The 18,444-nt window shown below is 36.1% G+C and overlaps 1 protein-coding gene and 1 long non-coding RNA gene across 2 annotated transcripts in view; one reads left to right on the forward strand and one right to left on the reverse strand.

Annotated features, from left to right (window-relative positions):
- klhdc8a (kelch domain containing 8A) overlaps nt 1-8,336 on the forward strand; it is a 27,014-nt gene extending 18,678 nt beyond the window's left edge. The window contains exons 5-6 of the mRNA XM_058791682.1: nt 5,715-5,816; nt 5,904-8,336. Coding sequence (XP_058647665.1) covers nt 5,715-5,816; nt 5,904-6,106 — 305 coding nt within the window. The 3' untranslated portion in view covers nt 6,107-8,336. The remainder of the gene's footprint in view (nt 1-5,714; nt 5,817-5,903) is intronic.
- Nucleotides 5,810-18,307, reverse strand: LOC131549470 (uncharacterized). Its single transcript, XR_009273404.1, has 3 exons — nt 18,180-18,307; nt 16,390-16,547; nt 5,810-5,945 (listed from the first exon to the last, which is right to left on the reverse strand). It is a non-coding gene; the product is annotated as an uncharacterized LOC131549470 (long non-coding RNA).
- Between the last annotated feature and the right edge of the window lie 137 nt (nt 18,308-18,444).

Consider the following 18,444-nt stretch of genomic DNA (forward strand, 5'->3'; position numbering starts at 1 on the left):
GATGGATGTGCTCTTTATTAAAGATCCAACTTGACACTGTATACTTGCTAATTGAGCAGCGGTAGACCCAGAACAGCATGTTTTTATAACTTTATGCCAAACGAACAGGCACCAAGACAGACCCCACCACCTGTTTGAAGGGAATATGAGCATGCATCTGAATAAAAAGCATGCTTGGCATCAAAAAAAGTGAAAGGGCATCACTGTTCAACAGAAAAAGCGTCAGATTTTCGGCCAACAACAGTGAGAGCGTTGCATGCCAAGGGCTGAAATCAATATCCTGTCCAAAGTTGACAGACCCTTCATTGCTCATTCAAGTCGGACACTTTGATCCTGATCCAAATTGCCAAATTAGCAGCAAAACATCAATAAATGATTTAACTAAAATCAACTGAGAAAAACAAACTCGGCGAGCATCCTTGTTGTCCACTGACTACATAGGCCGCTACCTTTAAAGCAGCTTTCTTTATGAATATTGCATAAGGTCTTTAAATACCATAAAGTCAAAATTGCAGCTGATTTGGGGGCGAGAAACACCCACTTATATCAGAAAAGAACATCTGACTGACATGAAAAGCAAACAACCACAGTTTGTCCGTCTACTTTTTTTTTTTTTTATACAGCAATGTCAGCATGATGCTAAATGAATTATGTTAGAACTATTGGGTAAAAAAATCATTATTGGGTATGTTTTAATTAAGATGATATTTTTAAATTAAATAAATATATAAATGTACACATACATACATATATATCAGGGAGGTTTCCTCCGAGGAGGCAAGAGAGGCAGTACCTCTTAAAAATATTGGATAAGAAAAAGAATTCACAGTACAAAAATAAAACAATGCCAATATTACAAAATATAACATTAAAAAGTGTATAAATCACCAGTTTTTCTAAAGAAACGTTGTCCAACAGTGACACCAGCAGGTAAAGTTACAGCGGAGTCGGTGCCTGTCGTGCCTCCCCTGAGCCCGTGGATCCTTTTCACAAGGCTGTGATGACGCATTTATTACGGTCATCAGCACCGTAAATCCTCCAAAGTTTTTTATATTTAGATTTTTTTAAATTTATGTACATTTATAACACTATGCTTTGTATTATATCACCCCTGCATCAAATTACAAAAAAAACACAAAACTAGTTAACGCTAATGCAAGGTTGTTTCTAATGCAGCGTCTATGGGAGGGATGGTAAATTTGACTTCGTTCTCTCTTCTGACTGCCATTATCTGTCTCTCTCACTTTTTTTCCTTTTCTTCAAAATCATAAAAACACTTGTCGTGGAGGTTTTTTTTTTTTTTTTGCTATTTGAGCAAATGGGAATGCAAAAATATATTTGTGGTAGTCTCCCATTCACTGCTCTTGAAGTTAACCCAACTATGACGACTTCCGCTGCTAAGAAACCCAGAAATGTGAAAAAGGTCTATTGAGTTTTAACAGACCCCCTAAAGCATGCCGTGAGGTTGGTGGGGGGGTAATTGAGAATGAATGTTGGAAAGTCACGTGAGAGGAGGCAATGCCTCCTTCGCAAAATGACTGGTTATGATCAGCTGTGATTGGTTCATGCGATAAATCCCGCCTGCCACTTTCGTGAATCAGCTGAAATGGCCTGAAAACATGATCCGTGGGGGTTTTTAGTGAGTAATTAGCTTGGTGAAATTTAAGGCAAAATCTACGTGTCTGTGAGCAATATTTACCAAGCTTTGATGACTTTTGATGACATTAAAACATTTTAGGCTTAATATTAAGAAATGTACATTGTGCACAAGTAGTACTCCAAATAAAGTTAAATTATAATTTTTATATCAGTAAGTTTCGAGCAATATGTCAGTAAATATATATATATATATATATATATATATATATATATATATATATATTAGTGCTGTCAAATGAATAATCGCGATTAATCGCATCCAAAATAAAAGTTTGTTTACATAATATTTGTATGTGTACTGTGTATATTTATTATGTATATATAAATACACACACACACATGCATGTATATATTTTAGAATATATGTTATGTTTATATATTAAATATATTTATTTATAATATAAATTATATGCATATAAATATAGACATGTAAATACATGTAAATATTTTCAAAATATATACTGTATGCGTGTGTACTTGTCACGATCCTGCTGGAGCCAGGGAAACGCGGGGACCAGAAGTTTCTCCAAACACAGACTTTATTGGAACTCAGGAACAAAGGAAAGCAGGACACACAAACACTAGAATAACAATTAACAACCGACGTGGAGACAGGGAAACACAGGGCTTATAAACACAAGGAAATCAGATGAGGAGAACTGAAACAGGTGGGGAACAATCACACACGCCAGGGGACTAATAAACTAATGATGACAAACAAGTACCGGAACAGGAATACCAAATAAGGGCACGAGAGGAGGGGAAACACATGACACGGGAAGACAGGACTGACAGTACTTATATATACATAATAAATATACACAAAACACACAGATATATTATGCAAACAAAAACTTTTATTTTGGATGCGATTTATTGCGATTAATCATTTGACAGCACTAATATATATATATATATATATATATACTGTATATATACACACAACCCGAATACCGGAAATGTTGGGACATTTTTTAAATTTGAATAAAATGAAAACTAAAAGAATTTCAAATCACATGAGCCAATATTTTATTCACAATAGAACATAGAGAACATAACAAATGTTTAAACTAAGAAATTTTACAATTTTATGCACAAAATGAGCTCAATTCATATTTGATGCCTGCTACAGGTCTCAAAATAGTTGGGACGGGGCATGTTTACCATGGTGTAGCATCTCCTCTTCTTTTCAAAACAGTTTGAAGACGACTGGGCATCGAGGTTATACATTTCTGGAGCTTTGGTGTTGGAATTTGGTCCCATTCTTGCCTGATATAGGTTTCCAGCTGCTGAAGAGTTCGTGGTCGTCTTTGACATATTTTTCATTCAATGATGTGCCAGATGTTCTCTATAGGTGAAAGATCTGGACTGCAGGCAGGCCAATTCAGCACCCGGACTCTTCTACTACGAAGCCATGCTGTTGTAATAGCTGCAGTATGTGGTTTTGTATTGTCCTGCTGAAATACATGTCATCTGGAGGGGAGCATATGTTGCTCTAAAACCTTTATATACCTTTCAGCATTCATAGTGCCTTCCAAAACATGCAAGCTGCCCATACTTTATGCACTTATGGACCCCCATCAGAGATGCTGGCTTTTGAACTGAACGCTGATAACACGCCGGAAGGTCTCCCTCCTCTTTAGCCCGTAGGACACGGCGTCCATGATTTCCAACAAGAATGTCAAATTTGGACTCATTTGACCATAGAACACTTTTCCACTTTGAAATAGTCAATTTTAAATGAGCCTTGGCCCACAGGACACGATGGCGCTTCTGGACCATGTTCACATATGGCTTCCTTTTTGCATGATAGAGCTTTAGTTGGCATCTGCAGATGGCACGGAGGATTGTGTTTACCGACAGTGGTTTCTGGAAGTATTCCAGGGCCCATTTAGTAATGTCATTGACAGAATCATGCCGATGAGTGATGCAGTGTCATCTGAGGGCCCAAAGTACACGGGCATCCAACAAAGTTCTTTGGCCTTGTCCCTTACGCACAGAGATTTCTCCAGTTTTTCTGAATCTTTTGATGATGTTATGGACTGTAGATGATGAGATTTGCAAAGCCTTTGCAATTTGACGTTGAGAAACTGTTTCGGGGCGAACAAGACGTGAGACATGCATTTGCAAGCTTTATTCCAAGACGTATTCCTTTATTCCTATGAGTCAAACAATGGCAAACAGGTATAACACAGGCAAGACAAAGAGTAATCCTAAGGCAAGCATGGGTCTTCGATCAGCGAACAATATCCAGAGGGCTTGAGAAGAGGGGTAGTCCAATAACATAAGCAGTAGTCCAGGTGAGGTGCAAGCACAGTCCGAAACAGCAAGGCAAAGGGTAAGTCCAAGATACACAGGCAAGAATCAGGTAACAGGCAACACAATGCAAGACTAGACTTAAACTAGAACTATGAACAAGAAACTAGGGTAGAAAACTGGCTCCGTAAACTAGCTATCGCTGAGAGATATACGCTAAACAATACTCTGCAATCTGAAAGAGGATGTCCAAGGCTATAAAGCGTGTCTGATTTAATTCAGCTGTGTATGTGTAATCAGTGTATTCAGCTGTGTGTGCGTAATCAGTGCAATCGATGATGGGAACTGTAGTCCGGAGTGACATTTAACAATATGATGGAGAGGCGACCTCTTGTGGCAGTCGGACGGAAGGTCACAAACCATATTCGTGACAGGAACGTTGTTTTAAAGTATTCCACAATCTTTTTACGCACTCTTTCACAGATTGGAGAGCGTCTGCCCATCTTTACTTCTGAGAGACTCTGCCTCTCTAAGACATCCCTTTTATAGCTAATCATGTTACAGACCTGATGTCAATTAACTTAATTAGTTGCTAGATGTTCTCCCAGCTGAATCTTTTCAAAATTTCTTGCTTTTTCAGCCCTTTATTGCCACCGTGCCAACTTTTTTGAGACTTGTAGTAGGCATCAAATTTGAAATGAGCTCATTTAGTGGATAAAAGTGTAAAATTTCTCCGTTTAAACATTTATGTTCTCTATGTTCTATTGTGAATAAAATATTAGCTCATGTGATTTGAAAGTCTTTTAGTTTTCATTTTATTCAAATTTAAATAAACGTCCCAACATTTCTGGAATTCAGGTTGTACACACACACATACACAAAAACCTGTTTTTCACATCACATTTCATTTCATTTCACTTTTTTTTTTTTCACATCACTTGTTGCAGTGCATTTTAGCAAGTTTCCTGTTTTGTGAAAATTGCCTGCAATGAAAAAAATTATGTTGCTCTATATTTTGAAGTGGTTTTGATCAGTTATATATACATAAGTGCTGTGAGCATCTGCATACAAGTCTTTGCAATCAAAAGCTCATCACATGTTTTTCAACAGTATGTAAACAAGCATGGCAGAAGGAGTTGGCATCTCTCAAACAACCATCATTATTCTAATGCCGTTTGTGTGTTATTCGCTGTGATTGTGCTTTTTGGCTGATTAGGTTGACTGAGAAATGTAAATAATGTGCCAAATTAACGTTCTACATCTGTGAAACACAGAAATCTGCACAGCACCAACTTCCTTTTCAAAGCAATTAAAGTGTTCTAGCTCAGTAATTTTTTGAAGAAATGGTCCTTGCATTTATTACGGCAAGCCATTGGCTTAGTTATTAGACAGATATTAGATCCTGCAAATGGAAAACAGTCTGTCAGCTTTAATCGACAAGCTTGCAGGCTCTAATCTGCAGGAAAGCCCTTTATTTCCATTTCCTCTTTAGACATTTTAGGAAAAGCTGTCAAATGAAACAGTTTCAAATCACATATAAGCCAGTTAATTTTCTTTCACTCATTGTATAAATCTGATTTATTGTGTCAGATTTTAAATCACACCATGTTAATGGTGAATAGTGTGTAATTTATTCCAAGTTAAAATACACTCTTGCATCCCATTTTAATGTACAAATTATATGTAAGCATTGCTAAAATGACATCTTGTAAATTGCTGCTAGTGGTGCAGAAATTACCCACTTCACCTTTAATATTTAGCATTTTATTATTGTTTTTTGTGTCCGTTTTGATTTGTAGGAACTTGGTTGAAATCAGAGGACACCGTACCCTTGAAAACCAAGCGAGCAGACTTTGCCGCAGCCATAGTGCGAGGCAGAATGATCGTGGCAGGAGGCCTAGGTATGGAAGTTGCATCATAATATATTTATCTACTGCACAGTTGCTGTCACGGTTGGTGTCATCCAAACATCTGCTCTCTTCCTACAGGCCATCAGCCATCAGTGCTGGACACCGTTGAAGCCTTCCATCCTGAAAAAAGAAAATGGGAGAGGCTGTCACCCATGTCAACACCACGTTGCTCTGCCTCCAGCATTGTGATCCGTGATCGCCTACTGGTAGTAGGAGGTGTCAATCAAGTCCCAAGCTCCGCCCATGAGATTCTATATGTAAAAGAGGAGGAGATTCTTTAACCATAGAACTTTAGGTTTACACATCAGAAAAAGTTGCCTTCAATGATCAAGTAAAACACAAATTTTCACACTAAATGTATGGTGACGTTTACCGTCGCTTGGTGAAATTTTGCATCAAAATCCAGTCTGCGCATTTGGGAGTTTCACATGAATTCCGTTTTCACTCATGTTCAATTTGGTCTTGCAAATCCGCCATGCAGAGCAATAGAAATCTGCTAACTTCTGTGTGAGCTGTGCTTCTTACATATCTACGCTATTGACCTATTTTGCGAGTTGGGATTTTTCGCAAAAAATTTGAACACAGATTTTGCTCGTTCGAATTGGTCACACGAATTTGCCAAACTAACCTACAGAAAACTGCTGGGCTCATGTAGCGAATTTTCATAACCAACTTAAATGCTAGAGAAAACTACGTGAGGAAGTTTATCGTAACCAAGCAGCTTACTATTGGTCAGATCGGCGTATTCACATGACCGAATTCTCTGCACTGGGAACTTTTTTGCCCTCATGTGAAATTCCCAATCATGTGGAATAGATTTCGCCCGCAAAATTTTGCTAATGTGACTGCACCTTACAGCCTGAAATATACTCTACTCAAATACGCAAATGTTAATCTTGCAATGCACTGCAAATGCAATAGGTGAGGGTATAGATTTTCCTTCAAACATTTGTCTTAAACAGAATTCAGGTAGCTAGCTACAAACATGTCAACAGTTTAAATGTAAAATGTCATTTTTTGCTGGCCCTAGCACATGATTCTCTTCAAACTGTTGCTCCGCCATGACAGTAGTTTAGCTGAAACAGAAAAATGACTGTAGAAGACGATGTTTACACTGATGCCTACTATAGCGCCCCTTGTGGCAATGCTGACATATTTCATATGACAATGCATGAAATCAAACTAGATTTGGTGTTTATGTACTTATGTAGAGTATGTTTTGGGCTTATTATCAGCACAACAAGGTTCTTGAATGCTAGACTGTTCAAACAAATAATCTGCACTATGTGACAAGGAATAACTAAAGCACATTGTAGGGAACAATGTGTATTTTAGTTCCACAAAGCTCGCCGTTAATTCCATTATTACAAATTGCACAGCAACGACAATCTGCCTTTTAAAGCCAACAGCACCAAACACCCACTGAATGATCTAAGCCAACAACATATGCACAAACACACCTTCAGAGACACAATAAATCAGTGTTTGAAATAGAAACAGATTTAGCAGTCTCCCTATAACAGTGTCTTGAGATATTTTTAGGGTATTTACAGGGTTGCTAATTAATCTACTGCTATTTTTAGCATGATCATTTAGTAATACAGCAGAGGTCTTATTAATAAAGTGAAGTGTTAACTTTAGGATATTATTTGTGCATACCTCACTGCATTAGTTGTTTAGGAGGTGTTATGTGAACATATTTTGGTGGTTTGTATGATGAATATTGTTGGTTATTTTTCAATCATTCTGGTCAGTTTCATCCTTGTCAAAGGTAACTTGCACTGCTGTAGCACATACATGCAATCCTTTTTCTAAATATTTACAGGGTCTTGAGCAATTTACGGTAGCATCAAGTACTTTGTCTTTAAAAACCCCTTGAAATCAAAAATAGGTCGTTTTGTAACCTAAATAAATTGATAAAAAAGACGAACCTTTCCAAACGTCCTGCCCCAACAGGACCAAAAACTCCAGTCTATTTAGGATTTCATGGGGTTTTTAATACTATACTAATAAGATATTGAGTGTGTTTGCATGCATAACAATCCCGGCAATGCAAGACATGTTTACATGAGTTTTGAAATGATTGGTTGGCATGCAGTATGCACACACTAAATAAACCACCAGGATTGTGGCTTAAACAGTTTATGACCTTCAACTGATAAAAGAAAACCATTTGTGTGTTTACATGACCTTACATGCTGCTGGGTTATTAAGCATAATCAGTGTAAGACTGTGCAAGTAAACACACTCATTGTCAGTACAAGGTTCAGAGATGCAGTATTTTGAATAGAAATAAAGTTGAAAAGCCTTTAGGGAAGTCATCATAGCCGTGGCCAATATCATTAAATGATGTTTACTTTTTTCTATTATGATGTTTTCACTTAGCCATTTGCTCTCATTTTGTTAGAATAATGTGTCTTGAATGCACATAGCAATAAAATGAAGCACTGTAATATATGGTTTTCTACAATGCTTGTACATTTGTGGTTTTGCCATTAAATGAACTTTGTCTCCTGCACTGGTCTTTTTGCTTCCTTGTTTCAAATGCACTCTTATCTGGGATGAAAAAAAAGAGAAACGGTTGATTTTCTGTTCTCTTTTTATTTAATAATGTCAAATAGCGACTCACTTATTCGAGTCTTGAACAGGATGGTGGTTGACACAGAATGAGGAGTGACTCTAACCGTGTGGACTCCTAGCCTGAGGTTTATTTGTCTCTATTGATTTCTTTCACCTCAGAAGAGGTGAAATGTGTCTCGCGGTCCTGTCGGCCATGCTCAGACCTGCTGAAACACTGCAGAGATGCAGTTAAAAAGTGCTGCAGTGGTTCTTCACAGTTTATCTGCAAAATGAGGCTAGTGCATGTGTTACTGTGCTTGGAAGACTCTTGGCCAGCTTTCCAGGAAGTAGTAAAGCAGTCTTAATTTAAACAAATGCTGTCACAGGTTTCACAATTATCAGATGATAGGTGAACATGCATTTAACTTCCCTGTTGAAAAACAAAACAAATAAAAACAGCATACAGGTGCTGGTCATATAATTAGAATATCATCAAAAAGTTGATTTATTTCACTAATTCCATTCAAAAAGTGAAACTTGTATATTATATTCATTCATTACACACAGACTGATATATTTCAAATGTTTATTTCTTTTAATTTTGATGATTAGAGCTTACAGCTCATGAAAGTCAAAAATCAATATCTCAAAATATTAGAATATTACTTAAGACCAATACAAAGAAAGGATTTTTAGAAATCTTGGCCAACTGAAAAGTATGAAAATGAAAAGTATGAGCATGTACAGCACTCAATACTTAGTTGAGGCTCCTTTTGCCTGAATTACTGCAGCAATGCGGCGTGGCATGGAGTCGATCAGTCTGTGGCACTGCTCAGGTGTTATGAGAGCCCAGGTTGCTCTGATAGTGGCCTTCAGCTCATCTGCATTGTTGGGTCTGGTGTCTCTCATCTTCCTCTTGACAATACCCCATAGATTCTCTATGGGGTTCAGGTCAGGCGAGTTTGCTGGCCAATCAAGCACAGTAACACTATGGTCATTGAACCAGCTTTTGGTACCTTTGGCAGTGTGGGCAGGTGCCAAGTCCTGCTGGAAAATGAAATCAGCATCTCCATAAAGCTTGTCAACAGAAGGAAGCATGAAGTGCTCTAAAATTTCCTGGTAGATGGCTGCGTTGACTGTGGACATCAGAAAACACAGTGGACCAACACCAGCAGATGACATGGCAGCCCAAATCATCACTGACTGTGGAAACTTCACACTGGACTTCAAGCAACATGGATTCTGTGCCTCTCCACTCTTCCTTCAGACTCTGGGACCTTGATTTCCAAATGAAATGTAAAATTTACTTTCATCTGAAAAGAGGACTTTGAACCACTGAGCAACAGTCCAGTTCTTTTTCTCCACAGCCCAGGTAAGATGCTTCTGACGTTGTCTCTGGTTCAGAAGTGGCTTGGTAGCCCTTTTCCTGAAGATGTCTGAGCATGGTGACTCTTGATGCACTGACTCCAGCTTCAGTTCTCTCCTTGTGAAGCTCTCCCAAGTGTTTGAATCGGCTTTGCTTGACAGTATTCTCAAGCTTGCGGTCATCCCTGTTGCTTGTGCACCTTTTCCTACCCAAATTCTTCCTTCCAGTCAACTTTGCATTTAATATGCTTTGATACAGCACTCTGTAAACAGCCACACCTTTCAGTAATGACCTTCTGTGACTTACCCTCTTTGTGGAGGGCGTCAATGTTCGTCTTCTGGATCATTGCCAAGTCAGCAGTCTTCCCCATTATTGTGGTTTCAAAGAACAAGAGATACCCAGCTTTTATACTGTAGGGATGGTCATTTATTCAAACTCAAATGTAAATATTCTAATATTTTGAGATACTGATTTTTGACTTTCATGAGCTGTAAGCTCTAATCATCAAAATTAAAAGAAATAAACATTTGAAATATATCAGTCTGTGTGTAATGAATGAATATAATATACAAATTTCACTTTTTGAATGGAATTAGTGAAATAAATCAACTTTTTGATGATATTCTAATTATATGACCAGCACCTGTATGCTGGTTTGGTAGGTTTTGAAGCTTGGATGCTGGTTTGAGCTTGTCCTAAACTGGTCCTGAGCAGGAGGGACCAGTTTAAACCAGCATCCATGCTTCAAAACTTATGTATCAAGCACATGCTGTTTTTTTCAACAGGGTTGCTTGCTAAAAATGCTAGATGTAGTCTACCAGAAAACACAAATGTCAATGTTAAATATCATGAACAAACAGCAATATTAGTTACAGCTATAGTTGTAAATTTGTATTTGTCTACTCATTCCCTTCGTTTCATTCATCCTGGTCCAGTGAAGTGAGTGCAAATTGGGTGGCTGCAGTGTCCGATTTGAGAATCGTTCATTTGATCGAACCAATTTGTGTGCAAATTAGTGATGGCTCGATGGAAAGATTGGAACATTTTAATGACATGATCTTAAGAGTGTGTTTTTTTTTTTGTTTGTTTGTTTTTTTTTTTCTCAGCAAAAGGACTAATATTCATTCCTTAAACAGAGTTAAATAGCAATACCTGCATTCCTTGAACCACGTTCACACAGCAATTTCTGATCATACTCCAAACCATTGGAAATCATTAACACAGCCAAAGATAAATAATAAGAATATTATTTAGAATATTAGTCTAACGTTAACCTCTTGATTCTCGAGTCGTTTATCTGTCAGGCAAAACGAACAAATCGTTCAGAAATTATTGAAGGACACCAAAAGTAAAACTGTAAGCCTATCTGCAAAACTAGTCTAGTGCTGGTGTGTTATATGGAGCGCTGCATTTTGAGTTTGACCTTCCTCAAAGTCCTCAAGATGCCGTTTCAAAACAGCCTGACAAGGAGGTGTTTACCTGGTTGGCAACTAGCTGGTTTCCCGACCAGGCTACCTAAAAGCCAACAAACTAGCTGTGCTGGAAAACCAACTCAGACTGTTACAGGTTTGTTGTGAATACAGCGATGGAAAGATTCAATGAAGTTGAACTAGTTCATTGGAACGAACCGACTCAGTCAAGTGAATCGGACTGTTAACTCTACTGGTTGGTCAGCCTGCATTTATACTGTTTACCACTTGGTGACACTGTTAATCAGTTTATGTATGATTAAAGTCACTGAAAAGTCTTGTTATACGAATACCTGTTTAGTTTGGCTCTGTATTATGTAGCCTACTTATTAGTTAAAGATGTGACATGAACTCTAGAAGTTCTAGGAATAGCAGGAACATCCAGAATTCTGCATTGCACTCGATTTTATAAGCAAACTTGCATTATATTTTAACAGGCACATAATTTTTGTCTAAAGTTTTTCTAGGAGAAACAAATCTCTAAGCTCTCATTAGTGAATCACTTCCTATTCTGGACATGAAGGCGCCCTGAGGGCACACAAGGTGAAATGTTCTGGGGCTGAAGTACCTTTTTAAGATGTGATACATGCGGTCAGGCTATTCTGTAACCAAACCTTCCTGTGTGAGGTGCCTCCTGGCTCCATCAACCTGGTCAGTATTCTGATCACGTGACCTCGGCGAGCTCAGGACCACTGGGTGACCGTCGGGACGACTTTTGCACCTCAGTGGAGAATTTTCCACATTAGTTGTGTTAAGCTATCTGCGGCACACCTCTGAATGTGTTAAAGCAGAGCATTAATGATGTTTAGGTGTAAGAACAATGGGGTCAAATTTAGCAAAGTCTGTCTAAAGTGGAAAATGCTTACACTCTGTGCTAAACTAGCACGCTTATGACTCAGAATGGGGAACAAATTATATGATTTTCTACTATTTCAGAGAACATGATTGCAACAAGCAGGGTTTGAAATAATATTCTGTTATATTTAATAACAAATCGAGCGGTGTGATGTAACACAATTTTCATTCCTTATATTGAAACAAATAGAAGGCATGCTGCTACACGCTGAAGCTAAGTAAAGTCACATAATGGGATTTGCGAGCTTGAATCAGATATGTAACTCTTGCTGAGTTTGGGGGTGGAAAGAGTAGCTGGAAGAAAAATAAAGCAAACGTCTTTATCTACCAAGAAGGTGTGTGTCCTAATCATGATGTAGGGATAGATTTGTGAGTCTTAACCACTTGGGATAATCTTTAAATCTGGGCAGATATGAGAGTTTGTGTCTGAAAATGGAATATAGTATTATCGTTAGTGGTGCTTGCTATATTTAGGGTTACGCATTTGAATTGTTTTTTTTAATACTGGTTATCATGTAATTATTTTTATTTATTGATATATTTAAAGTATGATATTTTACACAAACAGAGGTATTATATGTAATATATAATAAACATACTATATATATATATATATATATATATATATATATAGTTGAATTAACAATTTAATTAAATTTAACTTAATTGAAATATTTGATATTTTAATACCATTTTAAAATATTAGTTATATTTAATAATAATAATTTATTTTATATATTTAAAGTATGATATTTTACACATGTCCTTAAACTAATATACCAGCAGGACAAAGGTATAAACTGTCATATTCCCTAGGTTAGTGAATTATGTGAGGTATAATAATACTTATTTATAATATTTTACACAGAGCTGTGATATTTCTATACATAATAAACACACAAATACACACACACACACACACACACACACATATATATATATATATATATATATATACTTTTGTACATACTTTGTGTTTTATTATTTAATCATATTTATTTATTTTATATATTTATAATATTTAATCATATTTAACACAGACAAAGATGTGATATCACATCACATTAGTGAATATGTCAGTTCATACCTTTGTCCTGCTGGTATATTTGGAGTTTAAGGGCATTTATATTTGCTCAGCCTACACACTGAGGTGGATCCTTGCATGTTCTTTGTTGGCTGAGTAATGACCAAAGGTTTTATTCACACTGACATTGTTCTTACGCTGAACTTGATGACTGCAAGGTATGTGCTCAAATTGCATAAATGTAAAATTAAACCTGACACTTCTTTAAACTATAGTCAACAGAGACAAGAACATGTTAATTCAGCAATTAGGGCCAAAACTGATGAAAAAAGGAAAACCTTGGAACATTCTATTTTGATTGCGATTAAAAGTGAGTTTAACTTCAGAGTAAATGGTCAGTATTCTAGCCCTCTCATTGTGATTATTCCAAATGGTAAAATTGTTTTTTCATGTGGTAAACAAGGTCAGGAGGTACATTTCTGCAAACCTGTAGTAAGACACAGAGTTCCCCACGATCAGATAATGCCAGCAGAAATATGGGCAGTTTTGTTGTGAGGTAAGCAAAGTAAACTGTTCATGTTTCCAGTAACTCATGTCACTAAAGCTGAAAGGAGGGCATGTCAGGAAGGCCAGCGGGTGTTTATCATACATCAGACGCTATTATTTATTCAGAATGATGACCATGTAACTCATAGAGCTGAAGTAACGACAAATATAATGCATTTAAAAAAAACATTAAAATACTGTAAGTGCTAGGCTTCTTCCGCTCAGGAAAGGAACAGGGTTATATAGTTAACAAAAAATAAAACCATAAAAATTTCATTCCTTGAAATAAACTAACTGTAAAAAAAAAAATGATATATATATACAGTATATATAGACATTTAAACGAACATATTGAAACTATATAGACATATTTAAAAAAAAAAAAGGCAAAACACAAAATTACTAAAACATTAACTAAAATTAAGCTAAATTAAAAGAAAAAAATACAACTTAAATCAAAATATTAATAAAAAACTTTAATAGCATCTCAATACTAAAATAACATAATGATGGTTAATATATGAGGTTTGTTGTTATAAAAGTTTAAATTTTTATGAAATTCAAATAACACTGTAATTAAGTTCGATCGAAAGCTGCTGTGTGAACTTAGGCCCAGAATAAACAGATGTAATCTGTCAAATCAATTCTTGCTGTTCTTTCAATGCAATTGAAATGTGTGCAGTTATGCAATTTGTGGCATTGGACCTTGTGCCAAATGTCACGTCAAATGTGAGCTGTTTTCACCCTGTTCTAAAATAGAGAAATCCCTTTTACGTAATCATAGTTTTTACACATTTGGCAAACTTTTTTGTTCTCCAAAGTGCATGCAATGTTTACTTTTTTGTAGTTTTGTTTCCAATGACATATTTCTAGTGCCATGATATAAGGTATATACAATTTAAAGGAATAGTTCACCCCAAAAAGAAAATTCTGCTATACAGAATATATACCTGTATAAGTTTCTTTCTTGTTGTAGAACAAAAAATGAAGATATTGTGAAGAATGTTGTTAACCAAACGGTTGACGAGCCATTAATTTCCACAATATGGAAAAAAATACTATGGAAGTCAATGGCTACCGTCAACTGGTTAATACCAATATTCTTCAGAATATCTTCTTTTGTAGTCAACAGAAAGAAGAAACTCATACAGATTTGGAACAACTTGAGGGAAAGTAAATGATGACAGAATTTTCATTTGTGGGGTGAACTGTCCCCTTAAGAGACAACTTACACTGTTTAGCTGCTTTAATGGGTGAGTACACAATTATACACTTTAGTAACAGACTGTCCAAATCCAAGTGAACATTCCTAAGAGGAAGACAAAAAACAAAGCACAGCAGACCGATCTGGCAGAGATATCCGGAGAGTTGCCAGGAGAGAGTGGTTGTCATGATGCTGTTGCTATGGATAGATTTGTTTTGTCGGCTCATCTCTACCTCAGCAAGGAGTGAAAACACTTCAATGCTTTCCTGGTTTTTAGATGCATAGGGTTATCGCTGCTCTCATCTCAGACCTAGTGAGGAAAAATGATGAACCCTGACTACTGAGTAAAGTTATGGATTGTGAGTACAGTTTCTGTTACTTTAGTCTCACTAACACAATAATTTAATCCCAAACATACAGATGATATAACCATTCGTTTTGTGTGAGGGGATGCCACGGGTGTGAAAACAACAAGATATGGTGCGATAAAAAATATTGCACATCTAAACATGGTGTTCTGAACATATTTCAGTTTGATTTGCAAAAGTCTCGTTATTGTGCCAAATGAGAATATATTTCTGCCAAATGGTTTGTGGCCAAAGATAAAACAAGGAAACAGTTTATATGCTATAAACTGAGAAATAAACAACAAAGGTCTGAATGGATCATCAATGTGTGGAATAAAATAATTTATACTACCAAGCAAAAATTTGGGGTCGGTAAGATTTATTTAATTTTTTTTTAAATAAATGATTGCTTTTATTTAGAAAGCATGGATTAAATTGTCAAAAGTGAGATTTAAGTTGTTACAAAAACATAATAAAAAGCTGCTCTTTAGAACTTTCTAAGAGTGGAACTGTTCTTCAAAGATCTAAGATGAAAATGTATTGCAGGTTCCATAAACATATTAAGCAATATTAAAAATAGTAAATGTTTCTTGAGCGTCAAATCAGCATATTAGAATGAGGATCATGTTTTACACTGAAGACTGAAGTAATGATGCTGAAAATTCACCTTTTACACAAATTTTAAAATAAGTTCAAATAGAAAATATTTCACAATATTGTTTTTACTGAAGTTTCGAACAAATAAATACAGCATTGGTGAGCATGACTTTTGAACAGTAGTGAATGTGGATCAAAACGTAAATTAAATCTTTCTGTTGGTTCCATATACCCGGATCAACCACTTCACATTTTAATTAGCGTGTATTTGTTTTATTGTTTTAAAATTGTGTATTATGTACCGTTTCTGGTCACTGCATAATTATAATCTATAATTATAGGTATTACTGTTTTTCACTGCTGCACATACAGTACAATAATTCCCGCTGGCCCCAGGCGTATAATTAAGATTCTATTCTATTCATTTGTATTCTCTTCTACTGGGAATGCATTGACAGTGATGGTTAACTTCTGAGTTTTCTACTCACATTTCTTAATCTAGATGGGTCTTGTTGAAATTCGTCAGTGACCTTTACATCCCGTTAATTTAGAGCAGTTCAACAAACTCTCATCTTCTATCAGCTTATGTGTACTTACTGAACTTCATGTGACTGAACTTAACTCCAAACCCCGCCTGGTTCTTCTGTCATATTTATTTGTTTATCTGCATGCTTTGGTTGGTTCTCATAGAATAGCATGTGTTGCTGTCATGGACACTCTGTTGTAGTGCTCTTTGTAATCATAAGGCATGATTCCTGTTGAACGAATGGTGACAAAATTGCATTTGATTACTTTTTGTATGGTACACATCTATAGTGAATGTGTCATTCATGCACTACAAGCACCTATAATAAATGACATCACAAGTCAGATAATGCCCTCTGACAAGACAAATAAATCAGTTATCAGTAAACGCACGTCGGTCCTTTGAAAGTGTCTTAAAAACAAATACATGCTTCAAAATACAGGTCCATAAGGTCACTAAAGACAACAGGCCTGCATAAGTAGCACAGGGCAGTAAACACATTCACTTTTGAAATATGTTTGTCCCTTATCAGAGAGAGGCAAGAACATCCAATTCCAAACCACAAAGGACTCTTTGGTTCTGATTTCTTGTAAACTGATTTCTTAGATCCCGCTCAAGGCTAGAAGCTTTACAAGTTCAGGTTTTCAGAAACAGCTACTTTGGAGTTTACGATAAACATTCTTAGTCCTCTTATTCTTAGACATTCTTGTTGGCAAGCAGAATAATAACTCTCAAACCAACTTTTTTTTTTTTTTTTTTTTTTTTTGCTGGAGCCCAAAGTCCCCTGAGAAGCACTACTGAGCACAGAGCGCCAGGGGATCTTGTTAGGGGTCAGTTTGTGGATCGTGTTGATGCCTTGGGGTGTAAGCATGTTGTGGTTGGCCAGCTGAGAGCAGCTTCCCATCATCCCGATAGCTCTCAGAATAAAGCCATGTCTTGTGATTTCTTAGTGCTAAGGCTTATACTGCATGTACTGGAAGAAAAAAAGTTTTTTTAATTTTGTTTTCTTTATTGCAGGCCTTCTAGCATTACTAAATAAATAAAGTTTTAAGTAAATAAAGTTGCATTTTGTTAAATGCATTTTTAAATCATATACTCCCTACTAACAATAAAGGTTTTTCAGTGAATCTTTATAGTCTTTCTATTATAATATCATGGCTGTATAGGGTTTTCAATTCTTATAATGGTTGTTATGAGTTCAAATGATAAGTTTTTAATGTTCTTTTTTAGGTTTCTCAAGTTAGTGTTATGGTTTCTGTATCTTTAAAGCACTTTATAGCATATTTTACAATAGCACTGCGCACACACATGCTGGGTTTCCATGTTTTATGGGAAAATTCCATAGGCGTAATTGTTTTTATACTGTAGAAACTGTATATTCTATCGCTTTACACTAAACCTACATCTAAAGCAGAAAACTTTCATTTTTAGATTTTCAAAAAACTTCATTCTGTATGATTTATAAGCTTGTTTCCCCATGGGGGACCAAAAAATATCCCCCCAAGGACAAGGATTTCAGTTAATGCCATCTTTGTGGGGACATTGTGTCACCGTAGGGTTTACCAGGACCACATACACTCATATATATTTTTAAACTATATACATAGTCTATTATATACATAACTATATATAATATTTACTGTAAATAACACCATATATTCTATTAGAAATTAGAAATCCATTAACATTCATTTAGAAGAAAAAAACAAACTACACACATATAAACATATAGCCTATATATGTAAATATTTCCTTTAAATGAATAGAAAAATTAATAATGGATCAAATATCAAATACAACCTTTCCAGAGATTGCTGCTAAATTAAACTAAATATCTTTCTTGCAACTGAATAGTAGTTACCTTAATAGTTCCCTCTAGTGTGAAGAATAATTCATATTTATTCATTTTCTATGGGTGCACTGGGTGCAGTGAATGTATTACAGCCGTCGGAAACATTTTCAGGAAGACAAACATAATTTAGTTTAAATGATTATCCAGGGTGTTGTTAAATTAAAATCAACCGCTTCCTGATGCTTGTAAATGAACTTATGTTAACACACACGAATCCCGCGATCTGCTCGGCCTACTAAAGCGAAGGCTCGTCTCATGAATGTTAATTATATGC

This window comes from Onychostoma macrolepis, chromosome 11 (assembly GCF_012432095.1).
Source record: "Onychostoma macrolepis isolate SWU-2019 chromosome 11, ASM1243209v1, whole genome shotgun sequence".
NCBI lineage: Eukaryota > Metazoa > Chordata > Actinopteri > Cypriniformes > Cyprinidae > Onychostoma > Onychostoma macrolepis.